At 45.4% G+C, this 17,945-nt stretch overlaps 1 protein-coding gene across 1 annotated transcript in view; it reads left to right on the top strand.

Annotated features, from left to right (window-relative positions):
* Positions 1-17,945, top strand: part of adgrl1a (adhesion G protein-coupled receptor L1a) — a 49,246-nt gene that overhangs the window by 13,974 nt on the left and 17,327 nt on the right. The window contains exons 3-7 of the mRNA XM_041063614.1: positions 140-249; positions 6,657-6,671; positions 14,867-15,074; positions 15,285-15,549; positions 16,948-17,275. Of these exons, the coding sequence (XP_040919548.1) occupies positions 140-249; positions 6,657-6,671; positions 14,867-15,074; positions 15,285-15,549; positions 16,948-17,275 (926 nt within the window). The remainder of the gene's footprint in view (positions 1-139; positions 250-6,656; positions 6,672-14,866; positions 15,075-15,284; positions 15,550-16,947; positions 17,276-17,945) is intronic.

Consider the following 17,945-nt stretch of genomic DNA (forward strand, 5'->3'; position numbering starts at 1 on the left):
TTTCAGAGCCTGAAGATGTTTTTTTTTGTACCCACTTCTCTTTGTCTTTCTTGCAATGGCACTTGTTATTTTTTTATCACTTACTTCCTCCCTTCTCTCTCTTTCCTCCCTTCCTTTCCCCATCTGTTTCCTCTCTCAGGTGTAATAACCGCACTCAGTGTGTGGTGGTAGCGGGGTCGGACGTGTTCCCAGACCCCTGCCCAGGGACCTACAAGTACTTGGAGATCCAGTACGAGTGTGTCCCTTACAGTGAGTACTGAGACCCTTTCACCCCCTCACACCTCCCCACCCCCCTCACCCCATTCACCACCCCTCCCATCCCTCCCTTTGCCCCCACCTGAACCTCTTGCCCCCTCTTCAACCCCCAAAAACCCACGACAAACGACATTCATACAGTCACTCATGCACACTTGCTCTCTCTTCCTTCTTTCAACACAAGCAAAACAAAACAAGACAGTCATCCTCACCCGCTCTCTCTTTCTGTCTCTCTCTTCTTTCTTTCTCGTACACTTACACTACACAGAGACACACACATGCACTCACTCACACAGAGCGCTAAACCTTTTTTCTTCATCGACAGAGCGACGCACCAGTAGCTGAGAGGGATTTTCACATGGGGGAAGGTGCTCCACGAACACAGGGTCTGATAAGCACTTCACACACACCCACTGCAAGTATGGGGTCGGCCCTTATTGGCGATCACAGCAGTGTAACGCACACTGCCGCACACTTACACACTGATTGACCCAGGGGCATGCCACTGCCTTTATCTGGTGCCAAACACCTTTGCTGTCCCTCTGATTTCCAATAAAAATTAAAATTGGGCGCAGTGAGACTGAGAGGCAGGGGGCGTTGTGTGTATGCCTCACCTCACAATAGGAATGTTAACACAAACAGAAAAGAGCTTATTTTAGACCACATGACCTGAAGCGGCACACATTTTAATGTCCCCATGGTAACGGCTGACTTCCTCACGGCACTGCTCAGAGCTGCGTGGAGGTGTGACATATACACACGCCTGTACACACACACTCACACACACACATAAGTCTACCTCACACTCACAAAGGGGGACACACAGTTGCTCACTTTCGCTCTCGCTCGCTCTGAGTCTTCCTCCACCAAGAAAGCATGCACACACGAACAAGAGCGCACTCACACAGCTGAAGGAGCAGACACAGCAAGGATTATATGGTGTTGTGTTGATCCTCGCTCATGTGAAAATCTCCGCTCAGTCTCCCCTCCTCCCTCTCATGTATTATTACTCTCAGCATTGATCCCCTCACTGTGCAGGAGCACTTTGGTTGGAGGGGAGGAACAGTGGTGCTCCCCTCCACTGGGCAGAGGCAGAACTGGGTTGCAGGAAGGGCTGGAGGGACGTATGAGGGTTTTGGGGTTGCCGGGGGGGTACTTGGGGAACAGGGGTCTTCTTGGGGCGCAGGAGCTGTTTGGTTTATCAGGGTGGGGTATGGGGTGATTCTCTCTGCTTTTTCCACAGGTGCAGATGTTGTGGTGAACCACGGGATCGAGTCCATGCCAAGCCGCTAACCTCCTTTTCTCACTTCTTCTCCCTCTTTCTCTTCATCTCTTCTCTCAGAGGTCTCTCATTCATCCTCCCTTTGCTTATTATCCATCACACTCAATATCACCTCTTTTCATCCCTCCTAATTCCTCCTTTTCTGTATTCTGTTGTTCACTCTTTCACTTCCCATCTGCATTCCAGGGTCTTTAATCTTCCTACATTGCCCTATTTCTCTCATTCTTCTTCTATTTTTACTTTGTCCATCAATCTGCCACATCTTATCACTCTGTTATGTCTTCTCTGCTGTCTCTGTTTTTTTTTTCTTTTACAGGTGGGACAGATATTCAAATATCCAACCATTCAGCTCTGATGGGGAGGCTCAGAGAAACTCAGGGACTACAAAGTACCTCTTTCAGTCTTTGCTATTCCTTTGCTCAGAGGTTTTGTGCCCTCAGTTTACCTTTTGAGAGACTTTGTTGAGTCAGGTTGCAGCCACAGTCACAGATAAGAAGAAGTTAGCTGGGTTTCTTGCCTTTGGGGATTATTCTCTGGTGTGAATCTTTTCTTTACAGCCTTCCAAGTGGCAACAAGTATTCTTCTCGTGTCATCCCTTCCCTCTGTACACTTACCTTTCAGTCGATGTTAGCTGCGGTCAGGTTGGCCCTCTCCAGTGACATGGCTTTGTTTGTTAGTCCTTTGCTAGTCGTGTGCTATAGCTTGGTGTCCTGTATTGTATTGTCCATAGGAGGGTCAAAGTGGCATCGCTTAGTTGTACCTGCCTTCTTCTCCTCATGCTTTCTAACCTTGTCTTTTTCCCTCTGACTGCACAAGGAAGCTTGTTCTCTCTCAGTGAGGCAATCAGAGGGATGATTAAATAGCTGCTGACTTGCATTTTTCCTCCCCGTGTTTGGAAAAAAAACTTTGTTGATTGCGTCTGAAGTGCGGCGTGCCTTAGAAAATTGGAAGCTGATCCCTCTATGATGAAAAGTCCCGCCTGTCTGAGGTGACAAAGAAGAGCCAATTACCCCTGTCCTCTGCCACTCTCCTCCGCTGGAGAAACACAACCAAGCTACAGTCATCACACACACACACACTCAAACACACACAGAAATAGAAATGTGTACACGCACGCGTACACACACAACTCACTCTGCAGCCGCTCTACATGTTTGTGCTCGTCTGACAAACTAAATATGACCTGACACGTTCAGACTCAGCACTGGAACTGTTCATCCCAAAACCTAGTCACCGTCGCACCGCACGCCACTCAACTCGGCCACTTTTAATTACCAGGAGAGGGGGCGCGTCGTTCTCTTCAGTTCTGCCTCAGCAGAGATTTGTCAAGATTAATTGAATTTGCCGCTGCTAATCGCTCTGGTAATGCCCCATCGTTCACGTCTGGCTGGTAACGCTGGGCACTCTGGCATCATCCAAGGCTGACGCATGTTTTTCGTCGGTTGTCTTGACAAAAAGGTGAACAATAGAGAGATGATATGTAAAGGTTGTGTGTCATAGCAGCTGAGATGGTGTACAGTCATGTTGATGGCTGTGTGTGATGTTTGCGTCTGACAGGGTCCTCTATGTGCGTGTCACACAGGCGCCATGTTACCAGTCACCTGAAACTGCAAGGTGACAGCTGGAGCCGAGCTGACACACACACACACACACACCTGTCAGCTGAGCTCAGACAAGAGTCCGGAATGTGTGTGTGTGTGCGTGTATATATTGCTGCCACGTGGGATCGCCTTGGCAAAATACAACATCCGCCAACAAGTCAAATCATATCTTATCGAGCCAAAAAGCCCTGCGAGGGCCTCCCCGCCACATAGCATTGTTTTTGCCAGCCGGAACAGAGCAAGACAAAACGGCTCAACTGAACTCTCATTTCACACTGTCACCGCCTGCTGTAGACTGCTGGATTCCATTAAGACATCACAGATCCATGCACACAGCTGCAGTGTGTACTTACTGCAGTGGAAACCCTACACTGCAGTTTTAACACAGATGTACACCGAGAACTCTACCTGCCCCCCTCCTCCAGGACACTGTGCTACATCATTATTGATTCCTAATGCTGTCACGGGGGCCGTCCATGCTAGCCATGCCAGAGCCACTGGACCTAGTGTTGTGCCTCTGCTATTTCATCAGCTGTGATTTATCTTGTTAATATGCACAGCGCAGGTAGTTGAAGAACTGGCTTTAAAAGCACCTACTCATGCTGTGCAGTAGAGATTCTGCAGAGCTTCTTTGGTAACTCCATATTCTCCACTTTTACACTCATATTTTGTGGCTCTGCCACTGTTTCACTTTATAAAATTGATTCTTCCCCTCAAATGTATTCAGCACTGCCCATTCATTACAAGACATCGCTTTTTGGACACAAAGCTGCTGGAAATGATAGTTGACTTGTCGGGAAGAGTTTGTCAGTAGAAGGAATAATGACATTGTAATATGACAAGTTTTCAGGGGAGAAGAGGAAACACTTTGATGTAGCTGAAAATGAAATTCTATTAATATGTATAGGGGCACCATTAGATGTGGGGGCTCATAAATGTTTGGTGAATGAGAAGCAGGAGGCTTTGCTCAGGCTGTGGAAAGGGATGACTAGCTTGAAAAATGTGAAGTGAGAGAAAGAGAAAACAAAGAGGGGAGCGGACAGAAGAAGCTGGAGAGGACACACTATCTCTCAGCACTGTGAAAGAGACAGAGGAGGCTAAGTTGTCCTGCAGTACTCCAACAATGTGTGTGTGTATTTGAGAGTGTGTGTCTCTAGCTGTACTCATTAGTGTGGGAGTAATTGATAGGGTTGTAGAGAGCGCTGAGCAGAGTGATTAAGGGGAGAGAGGGCAGTGGCTTATTTCTCAAAAGGGCCCTGAAAGAGAAATGCTGAATGAATCAGACAAACAACCAAGGTGGCCTTAAACTAACCTCCCGCTCACTGCGAGGACAATTTGATGAGTTCTGTCTCCCTTCTCTGTGTTTGTGTGTCTGTGTCCTTAGGTACGTGTGATGATCTTGTGTGTATCTGTGCTTAGTGTCTATTTTTCAGGGCAACCAAGAGCAGAAGAACTGGAGTCAACAGAGGTCTTCCACTTCCCCTATTTCTATTCTCCCTTTCTGCAGCACTGAAGAAGTTTTCTATCACTCTTTCTCTCTCTACACTCCACTGCTGTTCATCATACATTATTTTCCTCCTGTTTAGGTAAACATACTCAGTGGTCCATTTATAACATCACATTTAGCATACCATCTTTGATGAATGTAACCTCAGACTTACATGAAGCAGACAAGCTGTGCTGTCAGTAGATTCCTCTATGAAAAAAACTCCATATGTTCAAGCTCTGCTGAATTCTGGTGTCCCCATGACCCCCCTGCAGTTGTTTCAGTGAGGATGAAAGCTCTGGATGCTCTCTGCCCGGTCTCTCCCTCCCCTAACCTTGGAGCTAATGATTGCACTCGCAGTTGGTGGCGGGGATGTAATGCTTTCTTGCCCCCTGCCCTAGCTTCACAGGACTCACTTTCATAGCTTTGCCATGTTTACCCCTCTAGGCTGAAAATGGCTGCCATTCCCCAGGTCTTCATGGAGGTTGTTTGTCCAGTTTGATCTTGGCATAAGATGATAAATGATCAGTGTGGCTACTGATACTGATGCTGCCTCTGCTGCACTGCTGCCAAGATGCAAGGCCATCCCCCACACACATCAGACTACTGCTGCTAACGCTCCCTTTTTCCTTTCTATTTTGCTTGCTGTTTGTCTCTTTAGATCTCTCTCTCTCTCTGTCCCTCTCTCTCACCTTTTTTCTTTCTTTGTGGGCAACCCTACGAGGTGTCGTGACAATTTCACGGGGCTCCCCAGGGGACATCAGACTTCCCACAACACATACACAGCAATCACGCTCACAGCAGGGATCCACCAGCCAAGTGCCTTTTGACACGTCTTGTCCTGAGAGACACGATAATCCGCTTGCACACCACTTGCGCCTCTGCAAACACAGAGGAGAGACATGTGCCCGTGTCTGTAATGTGAAAGGCGGAGCTGAGATCCTTTCTCAAGTTTCCAGCTGCTCACGGACCTCCCCAGACGCGGCAACACAAGCAGGTACCAAACAGCGTCACGGATATCGAGGGAGCCACGCCTTACCTACTCGTGTCAGCAGAGGCCTTGGTGTGACTCAACACACCAACCTATTGGTTTGCGTGTGATGGGCCTGCTATAGACATTTCTCTCATCTCTCTTTCGTCTCACCCTTTTTTTCTCCCCCCCAACCATGTCTCTTGGTTTCTCTCTGTGTTTCTGAGGCGTTCCACTCTGTCAAGCCCTCCCTTTCCCCTGTTGTTTGTTCTCTTTTTCTTTGATGAGCCAGCCTCATCCAGGCAAGCCGGCAGCTCCCCATTGATTGGACGGTCGATGGGTTGAGTGTTTTTGCTGGCTTCTATAGCAAGCATCCTGACTCTGTAAATTGAGCAAAGCCAAAAGCGCCGCTTTCTTTAGATCAAGGGACCACTCTAATGTCAGCACACTGCACTTGGAGAGAGGGGGATGTGTTGATACCTCCAAAGACAGCTAGCCACAGACAGAGACAACCTCATCGCCACCTTTCCATCTACCATCCCCCATCTCTTTCTCTACCTTTCTCTCTCTTTGTCTACTTCCACAGCTGAAGAGGACCACAGCACAAAGATGTTCTTCCTCGGTTTCTCTCTCCAACAGGTTCCTGGGGCTGCACTTCTGACACAAGGGAAAGTGGGAGGGAAAGACGGAGGGATGTGGCAATAAGAGGGGTGGAGGTGGGGTCGAGAGTGTGTGGTTGGGGGTGGATTGTGTTGTTGGGGGATTATTGATAAAGCTGAAATGAAATGGAAATGGATTTAAACCCAGGTCAGGCCATTTTCCCCTCCTCATTTTCCATTTGAGCCATCCTTTCTCTGAGTAGCCAGCCATAACACAGACAGATAACTTGCTTTAAAAAAAGAGAGAGAGAGAGAAAGGACAGCGTTTTATTTAATCTCAATTTTCTCTTTTTTCCTGCACCTGTTTTTCTTTCATTCTCTTTGCTTTCCCTCTCTCTTCCTTACTGTCTTTCTCTTTTATCTTTCTATCTCCTTCTTTCTCCTTTTTCCGATGCTTGAATAGAAGTGGATCAAAAAGGTAAAGACCACAATGAACATAACAACCACAGCTCGCCCCTTCCTCCCTCCTCCTCCTCCTTTTCCTCCTCCTCCTGCTCCTCCTCCTCCTCCCTTGTCTCCCTTCCTCCCCCCATATCCCCTCCTAACCCAGCACCTTGTGTAGTGGTCATGTTTGATGTTGATATCCCTCCCTTTTCTTTCTCGATCTTTAATCGCCTCCTCTACCCTCCTCTTTCTATCTCTCTTTGACTTATAACCAAAACTCTAAAATCCCTCTAGATTTCCTCCTTGGTTCTGATGACACCAGCCTGACCTGCACGCATGCACACACATACACACACAAACATTTGCACAGACACACAAAAACACATCATGTGAGGTCAGTCCAGCCTCTATGAGAGATAAACGAGAGTGTAACTTCATTCCTTTCCTCTACGAAGTAGCCTAAACTTACACACAGCATACATTTATATCATCTCATGGATGGCAAATCTCTCTTTTTTTCCATCCGTTTCAAAAAACCATCTTCTTCTTCACACTGTTGCCTCACACACACCTGACAATTCACATTTCCCATTACATTTCTTCAGTATTGTTCCGCTCATTTCGCTGTTGCGATTTATTTGTCCCTCCAGATCTAAGAAAAAATCTCCTCCTCTCTCTCTTTGCATTACTCAGCTGCTCCTTTTCTCCATACTTTATCTCTTCCCTTGTTTTTTTAATTTCTCAGGACCGATTCAAAGTTTGTTGTTGCTGTAATCTCAAAGCAAAAGCATTGTGTTAAGATAACACTTTAACTGGCCAAAGTGGCTCACGGATCATTTTTACAATATCCCATTTCCAGGTGCTTCAGTGTCTTTCTCTCATTCTGTCTCTCTTCCTTTTTCAAATAATCACACTTCCATTTAACTCCTTTTCTCTCACTGTCCCCTTACTTATCTCTGCTTATTTTTCTCTCTCGTGTTTCTCATCCTCCCTTTCTCTTGTTCTCTTTCTCTCGCCTTTTCCTGATTGGTTTATCTCTCAGATCACATCTGGCCATCACAAGCAGCCGCAGGCTATTTTGAGTATCTCTTACAATTCTCTTTCTCCTCCTCTCTTCTTCATCTCCCCTTCTCTTTCTACAGTTTGTCACTGCCACCTCTCTGTTTTCTTTATTGCACATGCACTGTGAACTTGTGCCCCCCTATACCCGTCCACATCAGTCAAACCCCCCCTGGTTCCCTATGTGTTCAGCAAGGCTCTGGAGGGGGAGGAGAGGGGAGGGGGTGGGGGAGGGAGGTGTATCCTTTGTAGGAAGTGCCCCCGCTTCTTGTAATGGCCTCTCTGATGCAGTAGGGCCCTGCCACAAGCATTCCTAAAGAGCCCCAATCAGCATGGCCAGGCACCTCAATCAGTAGCTTCTTAAAGAGCAGATAGACCTGACCTATATCCGAAGTCAGGGTGAGAGAAGTGGCCATCAGAGCCAGCTTCACAGTGAGCCTTAACTCCCCTTCTCAGGTCCCCACCCTCCTCAACTCTCTCTGAACCCCCCTACTCACATCTGTCTCAACCTCAGCCATTTCCCTGTCTGGCCCCATGGCCGGATCCATATGTTGGAGGAATTAACTCTTATAGACGTTGCCATTAACTGGTTTATGGACCTCTTTGTCTGTTGTCGTGTCCATGACTTTTCATTAACGTGGATCATTGTCTTACATTTTTCTCCCACCGCAAGCAGCCATTTTAGCTCCCTCTCCCTGCTTGCGGTGGAATAGGAAGCTACAAAACCCTCCTCCTCCTCCTCCTCCTGCTTCCACCTCACCCAACTGGTTATATTTATTTACTACTCTTCCTCCCACTAACACTACAATGAATACCCCTATCCTCTGTCTGCACTTTTGCCCTTACCCACTGTAATCCATCCCTGCTGTTAAATACACTTCCTTTCTCTGTTTATGGCTGAATTAACATTCCAGACTTGTGTTTTGCTCATGTCTGTCAAATTAATCCTCAATGACTGATCAGCTGATTGACAGATTGGGATTGCAATGACGTGCATCGTGCGGTGATGATGTCACATGCAGGAGATCCTGTTCAATGAATGTCCAACTCTCTGTGAACCTACCTACTGTCAGGCTATTTTAAGACAATGGCGGCTTCAGCCACCTCTCCTTCTCCCCATCACTCTCTCTGTCCCTTTTCTCACCCTTTTCGCTGACAGTCTAGGGGGCTATGCTACCCACATCATTACAGTATTTCCTTTATCACTGCTGACAGGACCAAACAAGTGTCCACCATATTTTTCTCACCTCCAGTTTGTTTGCTTCCAAAGGAAAAGAGGCAAGAAAAGGAAGCAGTGTTAGACTGGTCTTGGTATTTCCAAGGAGGGCGTGGTGCGAGGACAAAACCATTGCTCACCCAAACCGTTCTCTACCTGTGATTTGGAAAAGTGAGCGGGAATAAGCGAGAAACGACTGCATCGTGTGACAGGAAAACACAAAGAATGACTGGGAATAGAGAAAGAGAGGGAGAGCGGTCGCTATAGAGACGATGAGTCAGGCAGCATCGGCTCATTAGGAATGACCCACCACACACAAGCACAGTCATGTGACCGAGGCAGTGCAGACACCCTATTCAGTGGCACAGGGAGATAGGGAAAAGTGTGGGTATTGACTGTACATGCAGAAGTCATTGCACTGTTTGAGCCAAAGAACAGAGGGGTGAGTGAGTGAAGCAGGTGGCCATGAATATAAAACACAGCGGCTGCTTTCAGGACTGTTACAGAGAGACAGCACCTCAGGGAGACCTGATTCAGAGCAGGAGGGAGGAGGGAGGGACATGCAGGGCGGTGGCAGGCTGGGCTAATGTTACAGCCACACAGGCTCGTTGTTACCCCACCACACAAGCCTCAGTTAGTCAGTATAGGGTATGCCCCTCTGTCGTCTACTGTATCTGCAGCCTGGAGCCTCTACAACCATGTCAAGACCAACTTTCCTGTCACTCAGTGTCAGCTTCACTCTAAGACAGATAAGACTTTCTTTCAATGGATGGTATCTCTTGCTGTTTCCAGCTTTTGGTCTCAGTGAAGGGTATTCTCTGGGGTGAGTGTTTGGGTTGATAAAGGTGCCAGTTTGACACCTGCCTCTTCCACTGAATGGACAGTGTGTTCTTGTGTGCATTGTCTGAGAGTCTGTGTGTGTCCTAAGGGCGTTTGTCTGTGTGTGTGTATATGTCTGTGCACGGCTGTTTGTACTGTTTTGTGCTTTGACTCCCATGACTTGACCCCCCTTGTAGTCTAAAAGGAAGCGGAAACACAATGGGAGACCCTCCCTTCTCCTTCTTTATTTCTCTCTTCTTCTCTCTTTCACTATATGTCACTCCTCAGCAGATTAACTCACTCCTAATTCTCATTTCACAGGAAATAACCTATTTACTCTGTCTTACTCCACTCCTCTCTCTATTCTTGTTTGCACACACGGAACACGCTCACATCCTTCTTCACGCTTTCCTCGCTCTTTCTGCCTCTGTGTCTCTCTGAACTGCACACATGCATGCCCACACATGCACACACATGCACACACATACAGACTCACACACGCACACATACACACACACACACTCCTCTACACACAAACGGGCTGATGAATGCACATCAGCATATCATCAGGAGACTCACTGCACACTTAAAGCCCATTAACTGTCCAGCATGGATGTGGGGTACCATGCCATGCTCCATTCTGCCCCCTGCTGCCTACATGCTGCACCTGCCAGTAACAGGTGTGGGATTCAATTAGAGCAGCATGCTCTCAGCAGTCAGTCCTGTGAGCAGGCCACGACTGTGGACTGGGCAAAGGCTTGGGCCAGCAGAGCCCTCAGATCCCTGCAGCTAAAAAAAAAAATAAAAAAAAAAAACACAAAAAACACAAACGCCACAAGGACACCACTTAAGAAACAGCTGCCAAGCATTGGCAGGGGGTGTTTAGATCATCAAAGTCGTACATTAACCATCACCACGATGCTGTCACATCAAACATGAAAACACCATGGACTGTAGAAGACAACCAAAATGAATAGTCTAAATTTAGCCCAGAGCTGTCAGTGCTCAGTTTTAATTGCGTTACCAGTCGATCACAAATTGCTCCTAGACACTTATGGGAGATGTTTACTGTCATTTTCAGGAAAATTCTGCCGCTTTCAACATTTTATACTGCAGCCTCATATTGACAAGTAACAGCTGACCTGTGCCTGGGAAAGGGATTATGGAGATAAATAGCCAATTATTACAGCAGTATTTCCCTGTATGTGTGGCAGTAATTGGCATGCTAGAGTATGATAGCTACAGCCTGGGTTTTAATCCCTGATAAGGTAAGTTTCATTAGCCATCTGGCTAGTTTGTAGGGTAAAGAAGTGTCTGGGCTGCCTAGTGACTTCACTGGCATGATCATGACTACAAGATTTCTGTCCGCACCCAAATAGGAATTAATCTATTAATCTAACTATCTCACATAATCCCAGATGGTTCTTACTCCAGCTAACCTGCTCTTGCCAGACTAGGATAATGCCTAATCTCAAGACTTACGCCTAATGCTTAATGCCTAATGCCTAATACCTCATTCACACTGTGGTCATAATAGCCTCTTGTACTACCGACTCTACTGCTAGGGTTTGGCTGCTCTGGCTTCCCACTGCTACAATCATCCTTCACAGTTAAGAGAGAGAGAGAGGGAGGCAGAATGAAGGAGAGGCAGGAAGAGCTGGTAAACAGGAAGGCAGCCTGGAAGGCTGGGGAGCGCAGGTCAGAGTTAATGAAGCCCCCTAGGCAGGGTTTGCAGGGTGTGAAGCGTGGCCACTGTTTCTGTTTGGCTTGTGAGTGTGCAAATGTGTGTGTGTGTGTGTGTGTGTATGTGTACCCTCATGGCCTGTGTGTACAGCCTGGAGGCCGCTGATGAGCCCCTTTGACACCGAGCCCACCCAACAACCAGTTCATTAGAATAAACCGAGGCTCGCTGATCGGCAGTTGGCAGGGTTCATACGGGAAAGGAGGGAACAGAGGAACATGGAGGAGGAAGGCAGAGGATGACAGACTGTTAGTCTATGCTGCGCTGCAGTGTTATTGTGATGATGAGGCCAATAGAGTGCAGACCGCAACCAATTTAGGACAGGGCTGCAAGGTTAGGCGCAATAATGAACAGAATCACATAGTATTTTGGGGGGGACACTGTGGTGGGCACAATGTGTTGAGAGAATTGAAAATTGTATTGCAGGCAACAACAACTAAGTTGGAGCCATGGTTGTAATACATTCTCTGTCTCTTACCTTTATATTATGGCCAGTCATGATTAAGTACATCGGCCTCCAAAGCTTTGGATCCAATCCTAAACTTGTATAATCATCTTATCTGGAGCTTTAATCTGGACATGATCATTATGAATGTCATGCAAGACTGGATTCTGAAGCACAGTTAAAGCTGGTATCCAAAAAAATCTACCAATGTTATGTTAGTATACACAGTATTGTATCATAAAACACAAAAACTAGTATGCAAAACAGTACATGTTGGGTTATGTTCTCTTCTGTTAAGCAATGTTAATTAGCTTGATGGGTGATACCAGCACAGGCTGCTAAAGACAGCACCAACCAAGGGGAATCATAGCATGTTTTTATATCTATATACACTGAATTCAGCAGCATAAATCCTGCAATATTACACTGTAGTGGCATATCTTCCACATTTTACATTCTGCATTCTACGTCTTTGACTCTCTTCCAGCCATTCCCAACAGACATACCTCCAACGCACAGGAAAGCTTTAGTGCCATAATGTCGACACAGCTATTGTATGTCATCCCATGGCATACAGACTAGTTCTGATTTGCCCTCATTAAAGCATTCTGTTGGTTTTATGTTTTTGTTCATTTTTGTTTGTAAGATTGGTGTGTTTTGTTGGATAAATGACCATGATGCAAGTTCTTCCAGAGAGGCATCACATATTTACTTTGCCTTCTATTGTACTGTAATACTGGACTGTAATACTGTAATCAGTTTCACTGTCTCGTGGCAACAGATAAATTGGATGCTAGCGTGCATATTAATACTTACTTTTCTAGTAGGTCATCCCACTGTAGGGAATAGGCTTGCATGTTTGTGTTTCTTTGTCCTTTATTCTACCTTGAGGCAGAGCGTTCCTGGCTTTGTTTGTGGGTCACCTACATGCACAGCCACTGCATTGCTTTCTGCATGCTGTTTACTTCTCTATTTACAGTAGCATTGTACTTTTAATACTTTTGAGGCAGTGTCCTACTTCTGTTAGTTGTGTTTTTTCCCACCCCATAGCTTTGTGTTCCGATAATACCTCACCCTTTACAGCCTTTATTTGAAATATTTTGGAGCACAACTTCCCCTTTATTTGCAATGCACCCATGCTGTGTCTGGATTGATAAAGATGTCATTTGATTGTGGTGTGACAGAGAGTTGGCAAGATGTTAGTCAAGAAATTCATTGTTCGGCTGTCTGAAAGTGCCAGATTTAACCATTGCTCTGAACATTATTTTGCATATTTCAGTCACCCACGTTAATATTTGCAAAGCAAACACCTCAGGCGTCTCTGCTTTCGAGCAAGCATTTTGGTTCGACAATGGAGCATGACAAGCCTCCTCCCTGTGAAGAGTCTGTATTCAGAGTGTTTGTTTATGCCTGAGCTTGATTAGATTCCTGTTTGGCTGCCAGTCTCAATCCCTGTTGGACCCTTTCAGAAAGAACAGGCTAATTCCTAAGTGGCCCGGCACTACAGATCACCAGCCACTATCAACAACAGCACAACAGCAAAAAGAGAAAGCTGGATTTCCAAAAGCCTGAAGTAACTCATCCATCTCTTTATTATGATTCTCCTCCTGCACCAGACTCCATGCAATATTCAAGGCATTTTGAGCCTAGACTGATCCATCACTCTTAACAGTCACAGTGTGACAGTGTACGTTTGCATGTTGGTGTGTGCATGCATGCATGTCGCGTACTGCCCTCGTATGTATTGGGATGGTATGTGTGTCTGTCTGTGCATCCGTGTGTGTTGTATGTCATCTGTGTCCAAATGCCCCTGCAGCTTCCAATTAGTTCAGAGATGCATTCAATCATGAGGTGACCAGCAGGTGTCTGGTTCTGTCTCAACCCCAAGCCAGAGAGCCACATAAATAAGCTGGCAGAGGAGACGTGGGGACTCCTCAGCTGTTTTATTCTGTAGTGCCTCCAACTCCCTCGCTTTCTCGCTCTGTGTTGCTGGTACCCCTGTGATGTTAGTGTGGCGAGGATGCCAGCAGCTTTCCTCATAGATCACCTGGCAGGCCCGGTGGTCCCAGGGCACTCTCTCTGTCAGGCAGGGACACACTGCGTCAACCAGCCAATTTACACTAGTCCCCAGCCGATGACCTCCACCTGCCTAAAGCAAAGTGTGTGTGTATGTGCATGTATGTTCTTGGTTAGTGTATGGATTGTGTGTGAGGGTTCCCATGTATTTTTGTGTGCGTCTACATTTGGAATAGCAACTGTTGTTTGTGTCTGCTATGCGTGTGGTATGAGTGTGTGTGTATGAAGCTGAGTTGCAGTTGTAGTGGATGGGGAGGCCTGGCCAACCTCACATCTTTACCCCAGGATGCTTTTTTCTTTGAGGCATTACTCTTGACTGAGAGCCAAATTTGAGTCCTAATAAAACAAGCTCCACAATTACTGTTTTACCACCCGGTAGCAGAGCAGAAATGCAGAGCCCTTTGAAATAAAAAATGCACAATCAAATAAAAAGTAGGCCAAGATAAATTAGATTAGAGACTACATCCAAGCCGCCGCGGCAGCCAGAAATCTTCCATTTATCATATCCAGACGCTTTCCAACCACAATGCTGATGTTCTACAAATGAGCTTTTATATGTTCCTTCATTTTAAATCTGATAATGTACCTCACCTCACTCCCCCCTCTCCCCCTCTGTTCCATTCTTCTCCTATTCTTTGTTTCCTTTTCAATTTTCAACTTACTTTTATCTACTCACATCTTCCTTCTGTCCCCTCCATGTCTCTTCCCTGTTCTGTATTCCTTGGTCTTTGGCCTTTTCCCATTTCCTTTCTCCCTCCCCTTCCATCTCCATGATATTGTTCATTTTTACAATGCCTTGTTTTCATTTTCTGTACCTTCCTTTTTTCCCCCTCTTCTCCTCCTCTCTACTCCAACACCCCTCTTCTGCTCCAGTCTTTGTGTGTCCGGGGACGCTGCTGCGGGTGCAAGCGGCCAGCTCTCTACAGGAGGCGGAGCACCAGGCAGGGGCGTGGTGCAAGGACCCGCTTCAGTCGGGGGACCGTTTGTACGTCATGCCCTGGACCCCCTATCGCACCGACATGCTGTATGAGTATGCCTCCTGGGAAGACTTCAAACAGAACCGAGCCACCACCACCTACAAGTGAGGGCGCCTCCCACTGTCCTGGCTGATCAAATAGCATCTGCTACTATATTGATTTATTGGCTTTTGATGTGGATATGGATGGTGATAGCAGAATGGTTCCACTGTGGTGTCAGCTCACTCACCATGAGGCTGTCTTGCAGCATTGTGTCATGCAGAGTAGATGAATTAACTTGTTGCAGCACCACTCATGTGATTCTCTGTCAACAGGTTGCCCAACAGAGTTGACGGCACTGGGTTTGTCGTGTATGATGGTGCAGTATTTTACAACAAGGAACGTACACGAAACATAGTCAAGTATGACCTACGGACACGCATCAAGAGCGGCGAGGCCATTATCACAAATGCCAACTACCATGATACCTCACCCTACCGCTGGGGAGGGAAGTCAGACATCGACCTGGCTGTGGACGAGAACGGCCTCTGGGTGATCTACGCTACCGAAGCCAACAACGGACGACTGGTGGTCAGCCAGGTGGGAGAGCAGCGCTGCACAGAAGGGGATGAGATATGGATTATAAATGCAAGAGTGGATTATCTCAAAATCTCATTTTACTAGTCAAGCGAAAGGTCATGTCACACATGAGTGACTCACCGCTCAGGTTACACAATTGCACTGACAAATGATATTCAGAGATATTGTTGACCAGAAAAAAAACAGTCACATAAACATCATCTGAAAAAGGTTAGGCCTAATTTCAAATCCAATAATATCCAAAAACTAATCTTCACTGGTGAGGTAAATATTTGGTTTGTTTTTGTAGTTATGGTGGGGGATAGAGGCACCACAACCAGTTGCTTTGTGGCTTCAAACAGTGATTCATTGACTTACAATCATAAAATGTGGCATTGTTAGGTTGTATCAACAATTTAGAAATGTACTGTACACATTCTTCTAAATATATCAATCCAAAGCCTTGCTCACTGGACAAACTCAAAACCTTTGAACTTTGGAACATTAATACAGGTTGATTCTGTGCTTCTTAACAAACAGAAGTGCAATCAGGCAGCCTGCTCCCACATAAACAGAGTTTGAATTAATGTGTTGTTCCAAGAGACGGGTCCCATTTATTATCACTATCTTTGACCTTACCAGGAAATTGTTTTTCAAACTGTATAAGTTAAGCTATCCATCTAAAATATCAAACCCTGCATGAGCTATGAGAGTGTAGAATAATGGAATAAACAAGAAAGTAATCACTTTCATCATTAAGGAATCGCTTGGTTTCTGGGGAGTTTTATTATTTTTCCTGCTCACTCAGAGTGCAGCAAACGTATGACGGTCTCTGTTATGCCTCATCAGACAGTTTGAAGGTATATTGAACAGAAGCAACTTTTTGTAAAAAACAAAATTCTTCCCCCATACTGACAGTTTAATTACTTATTAAATGTTTTTAAAAGTGCTTATAAATTTTTACATGATTGTTGATCAATTTGTCCTGCTGTGGGCTCATGTAAACACAAGGAGGATGGAAAATGTTATGCTAAGTCATTTCTTTTTTAATAATGATATTAGAAACATAATCAATGTTTTCACATGTAGCTTTGTTAATCCTGAAATTCATCTTTTTTTTTTGGTCAACTTTAAAAGTCCAGTGATGTATTTCACAACCTTTGAGCTGCTACTTTAATTGAGCTACTGTAAGAAGGATTAAACTCACTGTTCAACATACCTTCAAACTGCACATAGAAAAATAAAAAACAGATTTCAAGAAATCCAATGCTTAAACTGACTCAGTGCATTTATGCCCCCTGTAACTCAGAATGAACAAAAAGTAAAAATTCCTCCAAAACCAAAACTTTGAAGCTCTTGAAGCTTCCATGTATGATTGTTTATACTTGGCAGAGTTCAGCATCTCCTCTTTGTCCATAGGTCAATCCTTACACCCTGCGCTTTGAAGGCACGTGGGAGACCAGCTTCGACAAGAGGATGGCATCCAACGCCTTCATGGCTTGTGGTGTACTTTACGCAGTGCGGTCAGTCTACCAGGATGATGACAGTGAAGCAGGCGGTGACCTGGTGATGTATGCCTACAATACTAACCGTGCCCGTGAGGAGCCTGTCAACATCCCTTTCCCCAACCCCTATCAGTATATTTCCTCCGTGGACTACAACCCTCGAGACAACCAGCTTTATGTCTGGAACAACTATAATGTGCTCCGCTACCCGCTGGAGTTTGGACCACCAGACCCCACCACAGGTAAGGAGTGTTCCCACAGAGAGCACCCAGAAGCATAGTACAAATACAGTAGCCTCTTTAGTTTTTTAATCTACAGTTGTGAAACATTTTGCATTTGTAAATTTTGTACAGAAGTGTAAGGTTGTCACAAATAGTATGTATATTTTTCCCCAGTTCCTTTTGAGATGTAGGCTCAAGTGTTAGCTGAGCTCCAGCTGGTGCGACACATAAGGTTTAACATCAGACAAGTTGGTAATTATTGTAACATTGATTTATTCCTAAAACTTACATGAAAGTTGACCTTAAGTTAAAAGTTACCATTAGACAAGAAGGTTATTTGACCTTGCTGATAGGACTGTAATTGAGTATCAACACTTGACACTCCAAATGAAGTAAACCCAAACATTCTTGACTCAGACATTGCAGCAAGTATAATGAATAGAAATATTAGGAGTACTTTACAGACTTCATAGTGTTTTCTTCCAGAAAAGTGGTATGAAGTGGCATAAACTATGCATTTTTGATAGAAATATTAAGGATTTATATAACAAAAACTTATGTACTTGCAATGTTCCTTTTATGATTATTTCATATTCACAAAAGATTAAATTATTAAGGAGAATCCGGAATTCAGTTGATTTGGAAAAAACACATTTTTCAGTAAAATCCTGTATATACAGTGATTCAAGTA

The sequence above is a fragment of the Toxotes jaculatrix genome, chromosome 18, assembly GCF_017976425.1.
Source record: "Toxotes jaculatrix isolate fToxJac2 chromosome 18, fToxJac2.pri, whole genome shotgun sequence".
Classification (NCBI taxonomy): domain Eukaryota; kingdom Metazoa; phylum Chordata; class Actinopteri; family Toxotidae; genus Toxotes; species Toxotes jaculatrix.